The sequence below is a fragment of the Entelurus aequoreus genome, linkage group LG12, assembly GCF_033978785.1.
Source record: "Entelurus aequoreus isolate RoL-2023_Sb linkage group LG12, RoL_Eaeq_v1.1, whole genome shotgun sequence".
In the NCBI taxonomy this organism is placed as follows: Eukaryota; Metazoa; Chordata; class Actinopteri; order Syngnathiformes; family Syngnathidae; genus Entelurus; species Entelurus aequoreus.
In genome coordinates, this window is record NC_084742.1 from 68,935,058 (window position 1) to 68,957,588 (window position 22,531).

General features: G+C 40.7%; 1 protein-coding gene across 1 annotated transcript; it reads right to left on the bottom strand.

Annotated features, from left to right (window-relative positions):
- Nucleotides 1-824: 824 nt before the first annotated feature.
- Nucleotides 825-22,441, bottom strand: LOC133661313 (solute carrier organic anion transporter family member 1C1-like). The gene is made up of 14 exons (XM_062064440.1): nt 22,327-22,441; nt 22,122-22,263; nt 21,894-22,026; nt 16,744-16,862; nt 14,086-14,220; nt 13,914-14,012; nt 13,624-13,845; nt 12,937-13,101; nt 11,959-12,154; nt 11,729-11,894; nt 8,736-8,920; nt 8,579-8,643; nt 6,586-6,703; nt 825-1,140 (listed from the first exon to the last, which is right to left on the bottom strand). The coding sequence occupies exons 1-14, from the start codon at nt 22,411-22,413 to the stop codon at nt 825-827; spliced, it is 2,148 nt and encodes a 715-aa protein (XP_061920424.1). The 5' UTR covers nt 22,414-22,441.
- Between the last annotated feature and the right edge of the window lie 90 nt (nt 22,442-22,531).

The following is a 22,531-nucleotide window of genomic DNA, read 5'->3' on the forward strand; positions in this document are numbered from 1 at the left end:
GATCAAGGTACATTGAAGTGTAATATCACAATATGATCAAGGTACATTGAAGTGTAATATCACAATATGATCAAGGTACATTGAAGTGTAATATGATCAAGGTACATTGAAGTGTAATATCACAATATGATCAAGATACATTGAAGTGTAATATCACAATATGATCAAGGTACATTGAAGTGTAATATGATCAAGGTACATTGAAGTGTAATATGATCAAGGTACATTGAAGTGTAATATGATCAAGGTACATTGAAGTGTAATATGATCAAGGTACATTGAAGTGTTAAAGAAATGTGTTGTTGAGAGAAATGATATCCTCTATATATGTACTATAAACAATATATGATAAGACATGTCATATCCATAGTGATGTCCTAATGTAATATTATTAGTAGTCCAATATCAAGTGTTTAATAAAAACAATAATGAAATATTAATGTAAACAACTTTGAACATGAACATGAAATATATCTTGACACAGGTGATTAGATAACAAGGCCCACCTGGGCCATCTACACACCTGTCGCTGTCTTCGAGGCCGGTCCTGACACACCCCGTTCCACGGCAGGTTTGCAGGCCACACCCCCCTCCACAGGAAACAATTATGGTATTTAAATAAATATTTGTAAAAATATTTACGTGTAAATAATTCTAAAAAAAAAATGTAGAGAATTGTGAGCACAACACAACATTGCAACTCTTGCTTTATTTTGTTAACAACATTCCATCAGAGGAGAGATGCTTGTTTACATTTGAATTGAAGCAGTTGAAAGACAAGAAAAAGGCACACAAGGTTTATTAGACAAGCACAAATAAGTTGCTTAGTCGGAATGATTTGTTCTTAAATGAGTTATCTTCACAAATGTGCTTTTCTTTGCTGAACTTTCTTCTCGGCAGGCGTTATGTTCTCCATCCACTCTTACAATGTTTGGTACAGAAGTGAGGCCGTGGTCCGGTTCCCCGAGCACCTTCTTGGCACTGAGAGGGTCCTCCATCACGCTGGCCTGGGGGTGAAGCTCAATCCCCCTCAGCACACATTCTTCCCTGCGCAAGTCTTTTCTCAGGAGGATTATGACGGCCATTTTGAAGAAGAAGGAAACACCACTGATGGCCGTCACCAGACCCAGGAAGACCACACTACATGCAGAAATGTCAACATTTGCAGATGAAAATTAGGATCATTTAAAGAAAATAACACAACAAAACCTCATTTACATTTTATTTGTGACAGGATGTGTTACGCTAATGTTCCCCTGTGTTACGCTAACGTTCCCCTGTGTTACGCTAATGTTCCCCTGTGTTACGCTAATGTTCTCCTGCGTTACACTAATGTACCCCTGTGTTACACTAATGTTCCCCTGTTTTACACTAATGTTCCCCTGTGTTACACTAATGTTCTCCTGCGTTACACTAATGTACCCCTGTGTTACACTAATGTTCCTCTGTGTTACACTAATGTTCCTCTGTGTCACACTAATGTTCCTCTGTGTTACACTAATGTTCCTCTGTGTTACGCTAATGTTCCCCTGTGTTACACTAATGTTCTCCTGTGTTACACTAATGTTCCCCTGTGTTACGCTAATGTTCCCCTGTGTTACACTAATGTTCCCCTGTGTTACACTAATGTTCCTCTGTGTTACACTAATGTTCCCCTGTGTTACACTAATGTTCCCCTGTGTTACACTAATGTTCCTCTGTGTTACACTAATGTTCCCCTGTGTTACACTAATGTTCCCCTGTGTTACACTAATGTTCCCCTGTGTTACACTAATGTTCCCCTGTGTTACACTAATGTTCCTCTGTGTTACACTAATGTTCCCCTGTGTTACACTAATGTTCCCCTGTGTTACACTAATGTTCCCCTGTGTTACACTAATGTTCCTCTGTGTTACACTAATGTTCCCCTGTGTTACACTAATGTTCCTCTGTGTTACACTAATGTTCCCCTGAGTCACACTAATGTTCCCCTGTGTTACACTAATGTTCCTCTGTGTTACACTAATGTTCCCCTGTGTTACACTAATGTTCCCCTGAGTCCCACTAATGTTCCCCTGTGTTACACTAATGTTCCTCTGTGTTACGCTAATGTTCCCCTGTGTTACACTAATGTTCCTCTGTGTCACACTAATGTTCCCCTGTGTTACGCTAATGTTCCCCTGTGTCACACTAATGTTCCCCTGTGTTACGCTAATGTTCCTCTGTGTTACACTAATGTTCCCCTGTGTTACACTAATGTTCCCCTGTGTTACGCTAATGTTCCCCTGTGTTACACTAATGTTCCTCTGTGTTACGCTAATGTTCCCCTGTGTTACACTAATGTTCCCCTGTGTCACACTAATGTTCCTCTGTGTTACACTAATGTTCCTCTGTGTTACACTAATGTTCCCCTGTGTTACACTAATGTTCTCCTGTGTTACACTAATGTTCCCCTGTGTTACGCTAATGTTCCCCTGTGTTACAATAATGTTCCCCTGTGTTACACTAATGTTCCTCTGTGTTACACTAATGTTCCCCTGTGTTACACTAATGTTCCCCTGTGTTACACTAATGTTCCTCTGTGTTACACTAATGTTCCCCTGTGTTACACTAATGTTCCCCTGTGTTACACTAATGTTCCCCTGTGTTACACTAATGTTCCCCTGTGTTACACTAATGTTCCTCTGTGTTACACTAATGTTCCCCTGTGTTACACTAATGTTCCCCTGTGTTACACTAATGTTCCCCTGTGTTACACTAATGTTCCTCTGTGTTACACTAATGTTCCCCTGTGTTACACTAATGTTCCTCTGTGTTACACTAATGTTCCCCTGAGTCACACTAATGTTCCCCTGTGTTACACTAATGTTCCTCTGTGTTACACTAATGTTCCCCTGTGTTACACTAATGTTCCCCTGAGTCCCACTAATGTTCCCCTGTGTTACACTAATGTTCCTCTGTGTTACGCTAATGTTCCCCTGTGTTACACTAATGTTCCTCTGTGTCACACTAATGTTCCCCTGTGTTACGCTAATGTTCCCCTGTGTCACACTAATGTTCCCCTGTGTTACGCTAATGTTCCTCTGTGTTACACTAATGTTCCCCTGTGTTACACTAATGTTCCCCTGTGTTACGCTAATGTTCCCCTGTGTTACACTAATGGTCCTCTGTGTTACGCTAATGTTCCCCTGTGTTACACTAATGTTCCCCTGTGTTACGCTAATGTTCCTCTGTGTTACACTAATGTTCCCCTGTGTTACACTAATGTTCCCCTGTGTTACGCTAATGTTCCCCTGTGTTACACTAATGTTCCTCTGTGTTACGCTAATGTTCCCCTGTGTTACACTAATGTTCCCCTGTGTTACACTAATGTTCCCCTGTGTTACACTAATGTTCCCCTGTGTTACGCTAATGTTCCCCTGTGTTACACTAATGTTCCTCTGTGTTACGCTAATGTTCCCCTGTGTTACACTAATGTTCCCCTGTGTTACACTAATGTTCCTCTGTGTTACGCTAATGTTCCCCTGTGTTACACTAATGTTCCCCTGAGTCCCACTAATGTTCCCCTGTGTTACACTAATGTTCCTCTGTGTTACGCTAATGTTCCCCTGTGTTACACTAATGTTCCTCTGTGTCACACTAATGTTCCCCTGTGTTACGCTAATGTTCCCCTGTGTCACACTAATGTTCCCCTGTGTTACGCTAATGTTCCTCTGTGTTACACTAATGTTCCCCTGTGTTACACTAATGTTCCCCTGTGTTACGCTAATGTTCCCCTGTGTTACACTAATGTTCCTCTGTGTTACGCTAATGTTCCCCTGTGTTACACTAATGTTCCCCTGTGTTACGCTAATGTTCCTCTGTGTTACACTAATGTTCCCCTGTGTTACACTAATGTTCCCCTGTGTTACGCTAATGTTCCCCTGTGTTACACTAATGTTCCTCTGTGTTACGCTAATGTTCCCCTGTGTTACACTAATGTTCCCCTGTGTTACACTAATGTTCCCCTGTGTTACACTAATGTTCCCCTGTGTTACGCTAATGTTCCCCTGTGTTACACTAATGTTCCTCTGTGTTACGCTAATGTTCCCCTGTGTTACACTAATGTTCCCCTGTGTTACACTAATGTTCCTCTGTGTTACGCTAATGTTCCCCTGTGTTACACTAATGTTCCCCTGTGTTACGCTAATGTTCCCCTGTGTCACACTAATGTTCCCCTGTGTTACACTAATGTTCCCCTGTGTTACACTAATGTTCCCCTGTGTTACGCTAATGTTCCCCTGTGTTACACTAATGTTCCTCTGTGTTACGCTAATGTTCCCCTGTGTTACACTAATGTTCCCCTGTGTTACACTAATGTTCCTCTGTGTTACGCTAATGTTCCCCTGTGTTACACTAATGTTCCCCTGTGTTACGCTAATGTTCCCCTGTGTCACACTAATGTTCCCCTGTGTTACGCTAATGTTCCTCTGTGTTACACTAATGTTCCCCTGTGTTACACTAATGTTCCCCTGCGTTACACTAATGTTCCCCTGTGTTACGCTAATGTTCCCCTGTGTTACACTAATGTTCCCCTGTGTTACACTAATGTTCCTCTATGTTACACTAATGTTCCTCTGTCTTACACTAATGTTCCCCTGTGTCACACTAATGTTCCCCTGTGTTACACTAATGTTCCCCTGTGTTACACTAATGTTCCCCTGTGTTACACTAATGTTCCCCTGTGTTACACTAATGTTCCCCTGTGTTACACTAATGTTCCTCTGTGTTACGCTAATGTTCCCCTGTGTTACGCTAATGTTCCCCTGTGTTACACTAATGTTCCTCTGTGTTACACTAATGTTCCCCTGTGTTACGCTAATGTTCCTCTGTGTTACGCTAATGTTCCTCTGTGTTACACTAATGTTCCCCTGTGTTACGCTAATGTTCCCCTGTGTTACACTAATGTTCCCCTGTGTTACACTAATGTACCCCTGTGTTACACTAATGTTCCCCTGTGTTACACTAATGTTCCCCTGTGTTACACTAATGTTCCCCTGTGTCACACTAATGTTCCCCTGTGTTACACTAATGTTCCCCTGTGTTACACTAATGTTCCCCTGTGTCACACTAATGTTCCCCTGTGTTACACTAATGTTTCCCTGTGTTACACTAATGTTCCCCTGTGTTACACTAATGTTCCCCTGCGTTACAATAATGTTCCCCTGTGTCACACTAATGTTCCCCTGTGTCACACTGATGTTCCCCTGTGTTACACTAATGTTCCCCTGTGTTACACTAATGTTCCCCTGCGTTACACTAATGTTCCCCTGCGTTACAATAATGTTCCTCTGTGTCACACTAATGTTCCCATGTGTTACACTAATGTTCCTCTGTGTTACACTAATGTTCCCCTGTGTTACGCTAATGTTCCCCTGTGTTACACTAATGTTCCTCTGTGTTACACTAATGTTCCCCTGTGTTACACTAATGTTCCTCTGTGTTACGCTAATGTTCCCCTGTGTTACACTAATGTTCCCCTGTGTTACACTAATGTTCCCCTGCGTTACACTAATGTTCCCCTGTGTTATGCTAATGTTCCCCTGTGTTACGCTAATGTTCCCCTGTGTTACACTAATGTTCCCCTGTGTTACACTAATGTTCCCCTGTGTTACACTAATGTTCCTCTGTGTCACACTAATGTTCCCCTGTGTCACACTAATGTTCCTCTGTGTTACACTAATGTTCCTCTGTGTCACACTAATGTTCCCCTGTGTTACACTAATGTTCCCCTGTGTTACACTAATGTTCCCCTGTGTTACACTAATGTTCCTCTGTGTCACACTAATGTTCCCCTGTGTTACACTAATGTTCCCCTGTGTTACACTAATGTTCCTCTGTGTCACACTAATGTTCCCCTGTGTCACACTAATGTTCCTCTGTGTTACACTAATGTTCCCCTGTGTTACACTAATGTTCCCCTGCGTTACACTAATGTTCCCCTGTGTTATGCTAATGTTCCCCTGTGTTACGCTAATGTTCCCCTGTGTTACACTAATGTTCCCCTGTGTTACACTAATGTTCCCCTGTGTTACACTAATGTTCCTCTGTGTTACACTAATGTTCCTCTGTGTCACACTAATGTTCCCATGTGTTACACTAATGTTCCCCTGTGTTACACTAATGTTCCCCTGTGTTACACTAATGTTCCTCTGTGTCACACTAATGTTCCCCTGTGTCACACTAATGTTCCTCTGTGTTACACTAATGTTCCCCTGTGTTACACTAATGTTCCCCTGCGTTACACTAATGTTCCCCTGTGTTATGCTAATGTTCCCCTGTGTTACGCTAATGTTCCCCTGTGTTACACTAATGTTCCCCTGTGTTACACTAATGTCCCCCTGTGTTACACTAATGTTCCTCTGTGTTACACTAATGTTCCTCTGTGTCACACTAATGTTCCCCTGTGTTACACTAATGTTGGTGTACATGTTGGCATCATAAAGGTAAATACTGTGTCCAGGTGCATACCTGTACATGTTGGCGTCATAAAGGTAAATACTGTGTCCAGGTGCATACCTGTACATGTTGGCGTCATAAAGGTAAATACTGTGTCCAGGTGCATACCTGTACATGTTGGCGTCGTAAAGGCGACATGCTCCTCGGCCCCCACATTTCTTCACTGACCACTTCAGGCAAGTTGAATCAATAAATGCTCCAAAATAAATTGGGGCTGGAATCCCTCCTAAAGAAAGTTGCAACACATTTTAAATGTAAATATGATGATGTCACTGTCTATTTAGTGTTACTACACATAGTAAATATGATGATGTCATTGTCTATTTAGTGTTACTACACATAGTAAATATGATGATGTCATTGTCTATTTAGTATTACTACACATTGTAAATATGATGATGTCATTGTCTATTTAGTGTTACTACACATAGTAAATATGATGATGTCATTGTCTATTTAGTATTACTACACATTGTAAATATGATGATGTCATTGTCTATTTAGTGTTACTACACGTTGTAAATATGATGATGTCATTGTCAATTTGGTGTTACTACACGTTGTAAATATGATGATGTCATTGTCTACTTAGTGTTACTACACATTGTAAATATGATGATGTCATTGTCTATTTAGTGTTACTACACATTGTAAATATGATGATGTCATTGTCTATTTAGTGTTACTACACGTTGTAAATATGATGATGTCATTGTCTATTTAGTGTTACTACACATTGTAAATATGATGATGTCATTGTCTATTTAGTGTTACTACACATTGTAAATATGATGATGTCATTGTCAATTTGGTGTTACTACACGTTGTAAATATGATGATGTCATTGTCTATTTAGTGTTACTACACATTGTAAATATGATGATGTCATTGTCTATTTAGTGTTACTACACATTGTAAATATGATGATGTCATTGTCAATTTGGTGTTACTACACGTTGTAAATATGATGATGTCATTGTCTATTTAGTGTTACTACACGTTGTAAATATGATGATGTCATTGTCTATTTAGTGTTACTACACGTTGTAAATATGATGATGTCATTGTCTATTTAGTGTTACTACACATTGTAAATATGATGATGTCATTGTCTATTTAGTGTTACTACACATTGTAAATATGATGATGTCATTGTCTATTTAGTGTTACTACACATTGTAAATATGATGATGTCATTGTCTATTTAGTGTTACTACACGTTGTAAATATGATGATGTCATTGTCTATTTAGTGTTACTACACATTGTAAATATGATGATGTCATTGTCTATTTAGTGTTACTACACATTGTAAATATGATGATGTCATTGTCAATTTGGTGTTACTACACGTTGTAAATATGATGATGTCATTGTCTATTTAGTGTTACTACACGTTGTAAATATGATGATGTCATTGTCTATTTAGTGTTACTACACATTGTAAATATGATGATGTCATTGTCAATTTGGTGTTACTACACGTTGTAAATATGATGATGTCATTGTCTATTTAGTGTTACTACACATTGTAAATATGATGATGTCATTGTCTATTTAGTGTTACTACACGTTGTAAATATGATGATGTCATTGTCTATTTAGTGTTACTACACAGTGTAAATATGATGATGTCATTGTCTATTTAGTGTTACTACACATTGTAAATATGATGATGTCATTGTCTATTTAGTGTTACTACACATTGTAAATATGATGATGTCATTGTCTATTTAGTGTTACTACACATTGTAAATATGATGATGTCATTGTCTATTTAGTGTTACTACACATTGTAAATATGATGATGTCATTGTCTATTTAGTGTTACTACACATTGTAAATATGATGATGTCATTGTCAATTTGGTGTTACTACACGTTGTAAATATGATGATGTCATTGTCTATTTAGTGTTACTACACAGTGTAAATATGATGATGTCATTGTCTATTTAGTGTTACTACACATTGTAAATATGATGATGTCATTGTCTATTTAGTGTTACTACACATTGTAAATATGATGATGTCATTGTCTATTTAGTGTTACTACACATTGTAAATATGATGATGTCATTGTCTATTTAGTGTTAAAGCTCACCAAGACCTCGGAAGATCATGGTTTGCAAGCCCAAGGCGAGGGATTTGAACTCTGGGGAAATGCATCTGTAACAAGAAGCAAGACAAAATGAGATATCAACCTTTTAAATGGCGATCATTTGGACAATAGCTCAGGTGCAATATGTAAGCTGCCGCACCTCATGACCACCATGAACACAGGTGTGATCCCCAGAGAGCTGATGAAGGCGCTGAGAACGGACACCGCCATGTAGGAGCTGAAACTGCCACTGCAGCTTTCGGCTCGAGGGCACTGCCCCAACTTCACCGTCGTGCTGTTGCCCGCCGGGTAGGAGGCGGACACACAGGTGCAATTGTGAAACACCTGGTGGTAGATCACAAATGCCAGATTATATTCATCTGTCTTCGGACGTTCGTTGACTACCAAGTTCGTTGACTACCAAGTTCGTTGACTACCAAGTTATTTGACTCTGAGGTGAACGCTTGTAAAATTTGCAAAAATAAGTTAGCATGTTTCAAATACCAAGTTACATGACTAAGAGGTGTACGGCAGCAAAAGCGGTCAAAAAAAGTTAGCACGCTAATGTTAGAATGCTAGCAAGCTAACGACATGCTAACGGTTAGCATATACAATGTACCAATCTATGTGACTCTGAGGTCTCCGGAACACAGCAGGTCACAAACAGCCCAGTCATCCTTGCCTCAGATGTTTGGTAATCCCCTCTCTCATTTTGCCAAACACTTCACCGACTGGGCTATGAGCCAGATGGACTCCGGTAACAATGACGTCACTCCGCCCACTTCCGATGATGTCAGGGACCAGGACTTTTTTTTTTACCTCCTGCTTACCTCTGTCAGTCGCCAAGCTCCACCCCCTAAGACGCAAGCCCCGCCCACGTCACAAACTTTTTCCTCCTGTCCTCCCACACAATCTCAGGTTGGGGGTGGAAAGAGACTTTTTGGACTATCAAAAGGGGAGGAGTCTACCCATCCCTCCTGACCTCCCCCCACCCACCCTTAAAGACTGTTCCAGACCACAAAGAACGCGTCTGGTATCCGCTTCTTGAGGGGGGGGGCTAGTGCTGGGAGCTGTGCTAGTGGGGTGACACAGCTGCACCCAGCCAGGCAGCAACCTCCGACCCGGCCACCACCACCAGTCCTTCGGCATGCCAAGCCACAACCTCCTGAAAGGCCAGCTCCACCACAGCTGCGCCCAGCCAGGCTGCTAACTCCTGCCTGACCACCACCACCTGTTCTTCGGTGTGCCAAGCCACAACCTCCATCTAGGCCACCTCCGCCAAGGTCACGGCTAACCTCAGCCCAGGTGGGCCTGAAGACGCCATCCTCTCCGCCACCATCCCTGCTTCAAGGCTAGCACCTGAACCTGCTCCAAGGCTAGCACCTGAACCTGCTCCAAAGCTAGCACCTGAACCTGCTCCAAGCCTAGCACCTGAACCCGCTCCAAGGCTAGCACCTGCACCTGCTCCAAGGCTAGCACCTGCTCCAAGACTTGCACCTGAACCTGCTCCAAGACTAGCACCTGAACCTGCTCCAAAGCTAGCACCTGAACCTGCTCCAAGGCTAGCACCTGCTCCAAGACTAGCACCTGAACCTGCTCCAAGGCTAGCACCAGTTGCTGCACCTTGGCTAGCACCAGTCGCTGCACCTCGGCTAGCACCAGTCGCTGCACCTCGGTTAGCACCAGTCGCTGCACCTCGGCTAGCACCAGTTCCAGAACCTCGGCAAGCACCAGTCGCTGCACCTCGGCTAGCACCAGTTCCGGAACCTCGGCAGGCACCAGTTCCGGCACATCGGCCAGCACCAGTTCCGGCACCGAGGCAAACTCCAGTTCCTGTTCATGTACAGAGGCAAGCTCCAGTTCCTCTTCCTGCACTGAGACAAGCTCCAGTTCCTGTTCCTGCACCGAGGCAACCTCAAGTTGTTCCTGCACCGAGGCATGCTCCAGTTGCTGTTCTTGCACCGCGGCAAGCACCAGTTCCGGTGCCTGCTCCACGGCTGCTTCCTTCGTCTGCCGCTCAAGCTCCTGAGGTGCCGCCTTCTTCATCGTCTTCGGCAGTCCCTACCAAGGCGCCGCCACCTCCCTCGTCTCCGGCAGGCCTTCCCACGCCGCCGCCACCTTCCTCGTCTCCGGCGGGCCTTCCCACGGCGCCGCTCTCGTCCTCATCGCCAGCATCATCGCCTCCGCGACCTCCAGCTGGCCGGCTGCGCAGGCGGCCATCAGATGCCTGCATGCGGCCTTCTCAGGGGTCAATTAATGGACGCCCCGGGCGCAAACAGCAGCGACGCCCATGCATTGGGCCCTTTGAGACACTTGTGATTTAGGGATATACAAATAAACATTGATTGATTGATTGAACTCTGAGGCTGCTGAGGTTCTGGCGTCACTCGCGTCCACCTCCTCGTCTGCCACTGATGTGGCTGTTCTGTGGTCGCCCGCCTCGCCAGTTGCAGCGGCATTCAACGCGTCGCCACCACCTGACTCTCCCTCGCTGGTTGCAGGGACACTTGGCCTGGCGACCCACCACCAAGTCCTCCCTCCGCCCTCCCATGACTTTTGAACTTTTTTTTTTTTTTTTGTGGACGTCTGGAATCTGTCTTTAAGGGGGAGGTACTGTCATGATCCGTGGCCGGATCATTGCAACATAGTCATGTGATAACAACAGGTGTGCAACATAGTAATGGGATAACAACAGGTGTGCAACATAGTCATGTGATAACAACAGGTGTGCAACATAGTCATGTGATAACAACAGGTGTGCAACATAGTCATGTGATAACAACAGGTGTACAACATAGTCATGTGATAACAACAGGTGTGCAACATAGTCATGTGATAACAACAGGTGTACAACATAGTCATGTGATAACAAAACAGGTGTGCAACATAGTCATGTGATAACAACAGGTGTGCAACATAGTCATGTGATAAGAACAGGTGTGCAACATAGTCATGTGATAACAAGAGGTGTGCAACATAGTCATGTGATAACAACAGGTGTGCAACATAGTCATGTGATAACAAAGAGGTGTGCAACATAGTCATGTGATAACAACAGGTGTGCAACATAGTCATGTGATAACAAGAGGTGTGCAACATAGTCATGTGATAACAACATGACTATGTACAAAAGACTAGTGAGTGTAGTCCTACCGTATGTTTCCCGTAGCCGCTGTAGTGGAGGCAGCCGGCCAAGCATGGAGAGACGTAGGTGATGCCGCTGTCTGAGCACACCGGGTCCCAGTGGTGTGGCGAGCATGAGCAGTTACTGTTACACTCTGAAAAGAGTGCATGGCTGCCATATAACACCCCTGGCGTCCTGTTGGTAGAGGAGAATAATATTTGTATACCAGAGAGAAGTGTGTTGTGGACTCGGCACTGACCCGTTGTATGAGGTGGTGAGTCCAGCCACGGGTGTGTTGGCACACCTGGCGCCAAACTTCAGCAGCATGAGCAGGTACGCCAAGAAGGACACCACCAGAGAGAACTGAGCCGCTGACACCACACTAAGCTTATATCTCTTCATCACCACCCCTCCTAGAAAGATCCCCGCGGCAACGGCAGGCAGCGTCATCACCCCTGAGGAAGAAAAAAAAAAATGTCTGAAAGTTTGAGCTCAAATACTAGATAGGACAGCTCAAGTCTATAGTCAATCTGTAATCAGACTAGCAGTCCTCATTGGTTCACAGTCAATGACTAGATTTGACTGCTCCAGTCTGTATTCAGTCTACTCAGGCTTCACCAGTTCACGCTCAAATACTGGATAGGACAGCTCAAGTCTAGTTCATCTTCAGTCAAAGTGGGACAGGTTGTCTTTTAGCATCAGTTCATGCTCAAAAACTGGTGCAGGCTTTTTCAGTTCATGTGGTCTGTGGTAGCCTGTGGTCTGCCTCTTGTCTGACTATAACTGTCCTATCTAGTCTGCAAGCAGCAGATCATACTCAAAATCGGGAGCAGGCTTTATCTAGTCTTTGGTCAGTCTCCAGTCTGACTAGAGCTCTCTTATCTAGTGTTTAAGCAGCAAATGTAGTCTTTGGTTCAGTGTCTGGTCAGACTAGAGCTGTCCTATCAAGTCTTTGAGCATGAACTCATGAAGCCTGCCTCAAAGACAGGCCAAATGTCTTCGTGGACAACCCGAATAGTCCAGTTCCAATCGATTCAATGCCCTGAGAATACAATAAATGTATGAATGAGAATATCCCCCGTCACCAGTCATTGGTTGAGTACAACAGTCACAAGTTAGGAGGAACTCCCTTATTGGTCAGTCTCCATGTCAGTCATTACCTGGTTTAGTTATACCACTCTCCATCGGTCAGTTTCAGCACATTACAGCACCAGTAGTTGAGTGTGCTAGTTTTTACCTATGAGGAAGTTGGCTCTGGATGCAGACTGTCCAAACTGTTGCTCGATATACTTGGCATTGAAGGTGTGCATGCCAATAAGGGAGTTGAACTTCAGAGTGTTGCCGCAGATGAGCAGGAAGTAGACGGGAGTGCAGAGCAAGTGCTTCAGCGAGGGAAGAAACCCTAGGGGGAACGACAAGTCAAGACCAAAATAATGAGGTTACTGAGTGGCTTTAAAGGGGGTCAATGGTGCTCATTTCATTCAAATGATATTGGATCCTATTGTAAGTTTCTTTTCATAAAATACTCCATAATTCTCCTCTAGGCCAACACGCTCGCATATGGCAGCCTCCTTTTCCAAAAAAATGTGTTTGTTGCGATTGGTCAACGGTCGAGGAAAAAATGGTAAATGGGTTATACTTGTATAGCACGTTTCTACCTTCAAGGTACTCAAAGCGCTTTCACACTATTTCCACATTCACCCATTCATGGCAGGAACTGCCATGCAAGGCCCTAACCACAACCCATCAGGCGCAAGGGCGAAGTGTCTTGCTCAAGGATGTGACTAGGATGGCAGAAGCTGGGGATCGAACCAGGAACCCTCAGGATGCTGACACGGCCGCTCTACCAACCGTCCCACAAACATTTCATGGCTGACATTTTTAAGAAGGAGCAACAAAAATATTGAGTCATCATCGGTCATACCTTTGGCAATTTCAGTTAGCTTTTTAGCTGGATTGTTGTTGTTGGGGGAATCTGGAGTCTCTTCCACGGTAGACTTGGGCTCTTCTACTTCTGGTGAGGCCAGGGAGCGGGGGAAGAACCAGAAGGGAAGGCTAGAAATAAAGAGCAGTCCTGCAGATACGAGCATACCCATCCACCATGCTCCTACCCAGCGGGCATCGTTGGGAGAGATATTCACCCTTTCTGGGAGAGACGAGACGGTTTTAAAGGGGTTCACACCTACTATACTGTCTCATAAGATGACCACTCACCCATATCGGCATAGCCAATGTCAACATATATATTGGCGAAATAGGACCCTAAGAGGTAGCCAAACACGGGTCCAAGGAGAGCAATGGTCTGGAGACAAGCTGTCAATGAAAGAAAGATCAACGTAACCGAGCCTCTGATCATGCAGACTTAACGTAGAGACGAGGATAATACCGATGTAGAAGGCAGAGTTGTCAGCTTTAGCAAAGTCGTCGACGTACGACATGCCGAGTGGCGTGACGGGAGTATCTCCGATCCCCCGCAGTGCATTCCCCAGGAACACGTAGATCCACATACTGGAACCAGGTTCTTTTTGGCAGGCTGCACAAACACAATGAATGGGGAGTGCGCAAATGAACAAGTATTGATTAGTTGTAGGATTTCCGTAATACAGGACTGTTGAACTATCAACCATTTTGCATTATATTTGAAATCCTGGTAGCTGAGGACAGATCTGAAATCCTTCCCGGCTTCTCTCTGTTCATGGTTGTGCCAGTCACAATTCCACGATATTCTGAAGACGATCTGGCCATTGGTTGCTGGGGTCAAAGTTTAGATTGGGACTTTGTTTGTTCATCATATTTTGCAGCCAATTTTAATCAAAAAACAAACTTGCATGCAACATTGCACCCATTACTTGTACATCATTCCAAATAAAGAAATCCAGTCCATCACTATCGACAAAAATGGATAATAAAATATGTCGCAGACAAATGCATTTGTCTATAATAGTCGGTGGTGACATCATAGCTGGTGTTTCACTGGCCAAAAACGGACGTAAGCAAGTTAGCGCGACTCGTGACCGGCAAGCGATGGTAAGAGAATCAGAGCTAGGGCTACACCACCACCGAAAACATGGGAAGTATGGCAACAACTACCCCTAAACACACAGATGGACCTGTCACTGCACGCCTCCACCCAAGATATAGTGTTGCAAATGTGGGCGTTCCCTGTCAAATCTGTCATATTCTCCCATCACTTAAGCCCTTTTGGTCTGAGGCCGCTATAATTCCATTGAAGGTGAACAATTATATTTCACTTGAAGTTTGGATACTGTGTATACCATCCTATCCATCCATTTTCTACCGCTTGTCCCTTTTGGGATCGCGGGGGGTGCTGGAGCCTATCTCAGCTGCATTCGGGCGGAAGGCGGGGTACACCCTGGACAAGTCACCACCTCATCACAGGGCCAACATTCACACTCTGGGGACCATTCAATCAACTTATCCCCAGGTGCATGTCTTTGGAGGTGGGAGGGGCCTATCCCCAGGTGCATGTCTTTGGAGGTGGGAGGGGCCTATCCCCAGGTGCATGTCTTTGGCGGTGGGAGGAAGCCGGAGTACCCGGAGGGAACCCACGCAGTCACAGGGAGAACATGCAAACTCCACACAGAAAGATCCTGAGCCCGGGATTGAACTCAGGACTACTCAGGACCTTTGTATTGTGAGGCACATGCACTAACCCCTGTGCCACCGTGCTGCCTGTGTATACCACGGTTTACTGGCGTACTCAAGGACTCGGTTGTAGCAGTACAACACAAGCACTCCATATGGCTTTTTCAAATATAATGTTCACTTTTTCATGGCTTTCAATAACATATCAAAGTGTTGGGAAAAGTCCATCATTTTCTCTCAGCTCCACAACAAAAGTGTCATGGCAACCACTAATTAGTAATGAGCCTGCCTTCATTCCCGTCATACACACAAACGTGCTTGACTTCAACACAAAAACACGTCCATGCTAACGGGAGAATAGGACCCTTTGAAGCAGGGGTTCTTAACCTTTTTGACCACGGGGGCCGACTTTTCCACTACAGAGGGAAAAATAACACTAAATTGGTAATCTCATTCTATCTTAACTGTATTCAATAATTATATCAAACCTACTTACAGTTTAACAGGATGAATTGTGTCAAATGATATGAAACCACAAGTATTTTTATCAAGACTTAGGTCAGGCTGATTACAAAAATAAATGCTAATCAAATATACTGTAAAAGAAGGGACTAAAGAAATGATATATAGAATATATATATATATATATATATATATATATATATATATATATATATATATATATATATATATATATATATATATATATATATATATATATATATATATATATATATATATGTTTCCTAAATAAACTGTCAATAACATTTAAGTGAAAATGAAACTACAGCTTCACCAATTTAGTTATAATTTTTGCACTTAAACTTCTTTCTGACTTCAGCTCCAGACTTCTTCTGTTTGTTTGGGATTGTCATTACTGCCACTCGTGGTGGAAATGTGTATTACAACTTAGTACCGACAGATATTTTTTGGCGGCCCTCTGGGGGGCGTATGCGGCCCAACAATGGGCGGCTTTACGGTTCAGAAGCACTGCCTTAAAACAGAGACCTGTCGGGCATCTGAAGGAGGCTTTCGCTGACTCTACTTAGCAAGACAGTTAGCTAGCACCAAAAGCCAGGCAGGTAAACGTAGTCGTCATACCTGTGTGCATGTTTCTAGAATCAAAAACATGAACTCGGATTGTCCAAAGTAAGTCCAGTGTGTAAGAACTGTTTCACCTGGACAAGGACTTGGAATAGTGGCCTTTGGGAATGAAGGTGTAGGCCCGACAACTAGCCTGCACTGTAGGGGCTTGGAAGCAAGTCCAAGTCGTACATTCCAGGAATAGTTGAAAAAGAGTCATCATATTGAGTTTAAGCAGCTTTCTTTAGCTTCTTCTACTGTCTGCAACTTAAAGCATAGCAAAGAAGCTTCATCTGACACACCAGAGGCTGACAGTGTGTGGGACTAGAGAGAAGTGGTAAGTAGTGAGTGGTACCTGGTGTTGTGTTTCCTGCCCTCACATTCCAGTCAGACACATCTTTCTCTGGACTGGCACAGGCCACAGAGCTCATACTCGCATTCTGGGAAACCGGGATGACCGAGTCATACGTGTAACTGCAATGTAGACATAATACATGTTTTGTAACTGCAATGTAGACATAATACATGTTTTGTAACTGTAAAGTAGACATAATACATGTTTTGTAACTGTAAAGTAGACATAACACATGTTTTGTAACTGTAAAGTAGACATAATACATGTTTTGTAACTGTAAAGTAGACATAATACATGTTTTGTAACTGTAAAGTAGACCTTACACATGTTTTGTAACTGTAAAGTAGACATAATACATGTTTTGTAACTGTAAAGTAGACATAACACATGTTTTGTAACTGTAAAGTAGACATAATACATGTTTTGTAACTGTAAAGTAGACATAATACATGTTTTGTAACTGTAAAGTAGACATAACATGTTTTGTAACTGTAAAGTAGACATAATACATGTTTTGTAACTGTAAAGTAGACATAACACATGTTTTGTAACTGTAAAGTAGACATAATACATGTTTTGTAACTGTAAAGTAGACATAATACATGTTTTGTAACTGTAAAGTAGACATAATACATGTTTTGTAACTGTAAAGTAGACATAATACATGTTTTGTAACTGTAAAGTAGACATATTACATGTTTTGTAACTGTAAAGTAGACCTTACACATGTTTTGTAACTGTAAAGTAGACATAATACATGTTTTGTAACTGTAAAGTAGACATAATACATGTTTTGTAACTGTAAAGTAGACATAATACATATTTTGTAACTGTAAAGTAGACATAACACATGTTTGTAACTGTAAAGTAGACATAATACATGTTTTGTAACTGTAAAGTAGACATAATACATGTTTTGTAACTGTAAAGTAGACATAATACATGTTTTGTAACTGTAAAGTAGACATAATACATGTTTTGTAACTGTAAAGTAGACATAACACATGTTTTGTAACTGTAAAGTAGACATAATACATGTTTTGTAACTGTAAAGTAGACATAATACATGTTTTGTAACTGTAAAGTAGACATAATACATGTTTTGTAACTGTAAAGTAGACATAATACATGTTTTGTAACTGTAAAGTAGACATAACACATGTTTTGTAACTGTAAAGTAGACATAATACATGTTTTGTAACTGTAAAGTAGACATAACACATGTTTTGTAACTGTAAAGTAGACATAATACATGTTTTGTAACTGTAACGTAGACATAATACATGTTTTGTAACTGTAAAGTAGACCTTACACATGTTTTGTAACTGTAAAGTAGACATAATACATGTTTTGTAACTGTAAAGTAGACATAATACATGTTTTGTAACTGTAAAGTAGACATAATACATGTTTTGTAACTGTAAAGTAGACATAACACATGTTTTGTAACTGTAAAGTAGACATAATACATGTTTTGTAACTGTAAAGTAGACATAACATGTTTTGTAACTGTAAAGTAGACATAATACATGTTTTGTAACTGTAAAGTAGACATAACACATGTTTTGTAACTGTAAAGTAGACATAATACATGTTTTGTAACTGTAAAGTAGACATAATACATGTTTTGTAACTGTAAAGTAGACATAACACATGTTTTGGAACTGTAAAGTAGACATAATACATGTTTTGTAACTGTAAAGTAGACATAACACATGTTTTGTAACTGTAAAGTAGACATAATACATGTTTTGTAACTGTAAAGTAGACATAATACATGTTTTGTAACTGTAAAGTAGACATAATACATGTTTTGTAACTGTAAAGTAGACCTTACACATGTTTTGTAACTGTAAAGTAGACATAATACATGTTTTGTAACTGTAAAGGAGACATAATACATGTTTTGTAACTGTAAAGTAGACATAATACATGTTTTGTAACTGTAAAGTAGACATGATACATGTTTTGTAACTGTAAAGTAGACATAACACATGTTTTGTAACTATAAAGTAGACATAATACATGTTTTGTAACTGTAAAGTAGACATAACATGTTTTGTCACTGTAAAGTAGACATAATACATGTTTTGTAACTGTAAAGTAGACATAATACATGTTTTGTAACTGTAAAGTAGACATAATACATGTTTTGTAACTGTAAAGTAGACATAATACATGTTTTGTAACTGTAAAATAGACATAATACATGTTTTGTAATTGTAAAGTAGACATAACACATGTTTTGTAACTGTAAAGTAGACATAATACATGTTTTGTAACTGTAAAGTAGACATAATACATGTTTTGTAACTGTAAAGTAGACATAATACATGTTTTGTAACTGTAAAGTAGACATAACATGTTTTGTAACTGTAAAGTAGACAAAATACATGTTTTGTAACTGTAAAGTAGACATATTACATGTTTTGTAACTGTAAAGTAGACATAATACATGTTTTTAACTGTAAAGTAGACATAACATGTTTTGTAACTGTAAAGTAGACATAATACATGTTTTGTAACTGTAAAGTAGACATAACACATGTTTTGTAACTGTAAAGTAGACATAATACATGTTTTGTAACTGTAAAGTAGACATAATACATGTTTTGTAACTGTAAAGTAGACAAAATACATGTTTTGTAACTGTAAAGTAGATATAACACATGTTTTGTAACTGTAAAGTAGACATAATACATGTTTTGTAACTGTAAAGTAGACATAACATGTTTTGTAACTGTAAAGTAGACATAATACATGTTTTGTAACTGTAAAGTAGACATAACACATGTTTTGTAACTGTAAAGTAGACATAATACATGTTTTGTAACTGTAAAGTAGACATAATACATGTTTTGTAACTGTAAAGTAGACATAATACATGTTTTGTAACTGTAAAGTAGACATAATACATGTTTTGTAACTGTTAAGTAGACAAAATACATGTTTTGTAACTGTAAAGTAGACCTTACACATGTTTTGTAACTGTAAAGTAGACATAACACATGTTTTATAACTGTAAAGTAGACATAATACATGTTTTGTAACTGTAAAGTAGACATAATACATGTTTTGTAACTGTAAAGTAGACATAACACATGTTTTGTAACTGTAAAGTAGACATAATACATGTTTTGTAACTGCAAAGTAGACATAATACATGTTTTGTAACTGTAAAGTAGACATAATACATGTTTTGTAACTGTAAAGTAGACATAATACATGTTTTGTAACTGTAAAGTAGACAAAATACATGTTTTGTAACTGTAAAGTAGACATAATACATGTTTGGTAACTGTAAAGTAGACAAAATACATGTTTTGTAACTGTAAAGTAGACATAATACATGTTTTGTAACTGTAAAGTAGACATAATACATGTTTGGTAACTGTAAAGTAGACATAATACATGTTTGGTAACTGTAAAGTAGACAAAATACATGTTTTGTAACTGTAAAGTAGACCTTACACATGTTTTGTAACTGTAAAGTAGACATAACACATGTTTTGTAACTGTAAAGTAGACATAATACATGTTTTGTAACTGTAAAGTAGACATAATACATGTTTTGTAACTGTAAAGTAGACATAACACATGTTTTGTAACTGTAAAGTAGACATAATACATGTTTTGTAACTGTAAAGTAGACATAATACATGTTTTGTAACTGTAAAGTAGACATAATACATGTTTTGTAACTGTAAAGTAGACATAACACATGTTTTGTAACTGTAAAGTAGACATAACACATGTTTTGTAACTGTAAAGTAGACATAATACATGTTTTGTAACTGTAAAGTAGACATAATACATGTTTTGTAACTGTAAACTAGACCTTACACATGTTTTGTAACTGTAAAGTAGACATAATACATGTTTTGTAACTGTAAAGTAGACATAATACATGTTTTGTAACTGTAAAGTAGACATAACACACATTCCAGTCAGTTAGGGTTAACATACTGTAACGTTGCTATCTTGTGCACATATTTTAAACAGCTGAGAAGATGTCAAGTAAAATCTACTCAAGATCTTAAATTGATTGAAAAGTTTTAAAACACTTTAAAAAAGGCCTGACCTCTGACCTTGTATAGTGACCTCTGACCTTGTACAGCAACCCTCAGGTAACATCCACGGTTAAAGTGCGGACAAAATAAATTGTGTGATCAATGGTGATCTATTCATTTGAACAGCCTGGTTAATAAGCTTCTTTGCATCACAGCATTTACTTATAACTCCTCCTGTGTTCCATTTGACATTTGTGTTTATGATCAAAGAAAATGTCCAACGTGTTTAATAGTAGAGTTAATAGTTTGTGGACAACTTTTACTTGAGTTCAAAATGAATAAGTAAGAATTAATACATGAATAATAATACTTTTAATCAAATCTATGATCATTTTTGTTTGTATTATCATTATGAATCTATTTAGTTAGATTACAATATGAATGACTTTAACACAAATACATATGAAATCAATCATGATAAAAGCGACATATTTGATTAGTTTATTCATTAGAATGTGCAGGTGTACCTAATGAAATGTCACTATTAATGCACACATCACTTGCATTTGTGCTTATATTTTTAAATTGATGTTTATATTTGTTAGAATAATCATGTATATATTATCACACTAACTTTAGTATGCTTAAAGTCCGTTGCTTTGGTTATTTAGCTATTGTGCTCAAGTTGGACTTTTCTAAATCTTGTCTGAGTGGTGGCCTCAGCCGTAGATGTTAGCTTTGTTTTAGCCCGCTAACAGCCAAGGACTTCAAGGACCTCAACGAAGATAAGATGACAGCACGCAGACGAAGCAGAGACTTCAAGGACCTCAACAAAAATAAGATGACAACACGCAGACCAAGCGGGGACAAGGTGAAATCACAAGGCCCCCAGCACATTCCGTCACGTACTGTGCGTCCTGGACCTGCTTTGCATAATATATGTGACCACTCCTTTTAGAGGCGGCCTCAGTGACGTTGACTATGGAACTCTGAATAAAAAGAGGGACGCGGGAGCTGAACCTTAGAGCGTAGGGCGAGACTGTGACTAAGTGTGCAGCTCCATGCGTTCTCCTCATGAGCTAAATTGAACTCTGTCTCTGCATGATTCCTTGCTTCTTGTCTGATTAATAGTTTGCTTACGGGCCCATCATGAAGTGCGACAGTCCGGTGCAAAGCGCGCCCACCGCCATGAGAAGCATGCCGCCGGCGATCAGTCTGGGCCGATGCATCCTGGCGCCAAAATGGCTGACAGCAGCGAGAAACAACAAGTTGCCTTCCTCCGGGAAAACACCAAGCGAGAAGCGAGACATGGAAAGAGGACACAAAAAGTCATTCTGGTGTTGTAAAATGATCAGGGTGGATTCGTACCCATCTCGAAACTGCCGTCGATGAGTCCCACGTGAGAGCTGGAGAGGTCGAAGCGTCGCTCCAGCTGCGTGATGGAGCTCTTCACGTAGGTTCCTGTCAGGGTGTTGCAGAAGTAGGCGAAGGACAACGCCGCCATGAACATCTGGAAAACACAGGAACATGTAGAAGATTCCGCAGATGATTTGCAGCGTCGTGCCGTCGCCACCTTGAGAGTGGAGCCTCTTCCCGCCGTGTTTCCATCAGACACACTTAGGACCTGCTGGCTGCTCATCTTCTTTGAGGAGTCCTCCATCTTTACATCGGCCTTCTTCTTCCTCAGGAAGTCTGACAAATACAATAGAATTGTTTGCACTTCAGTACAAGCTGCCAAGAACATTTACACAACAGGAAGACAGAAGGGTGAAGTGGTG

What these genes read in the sequence shown, in the direction of transcription:
- LOC133661313 (XM_062064440.1), bottom strand. Translation starts at nt 22,413, where the DNA reads ATGGAGGACTCCTCAAAGAAGATGAGCAGCCAGCAGGTCCTAAGTGTG. An exon ending in GGCAGGAAACACAACACCAG is followed by an intron (nt 14,221 to 16,743) that starts GTACCACTCACT and finishes CCTGCCAAAAAG; the next exon opens with AACCTGGTTCCAGTATGTGG. An exon ending in CATTGGCTATGCCGATATGG is followed by an intron (nt 13,846 to 13,913) that starts GTGAGTGGTCAT and finishes CGTCTCTCCCAG; the next exon opens with AAAGGGTGAATATCTCTCCC.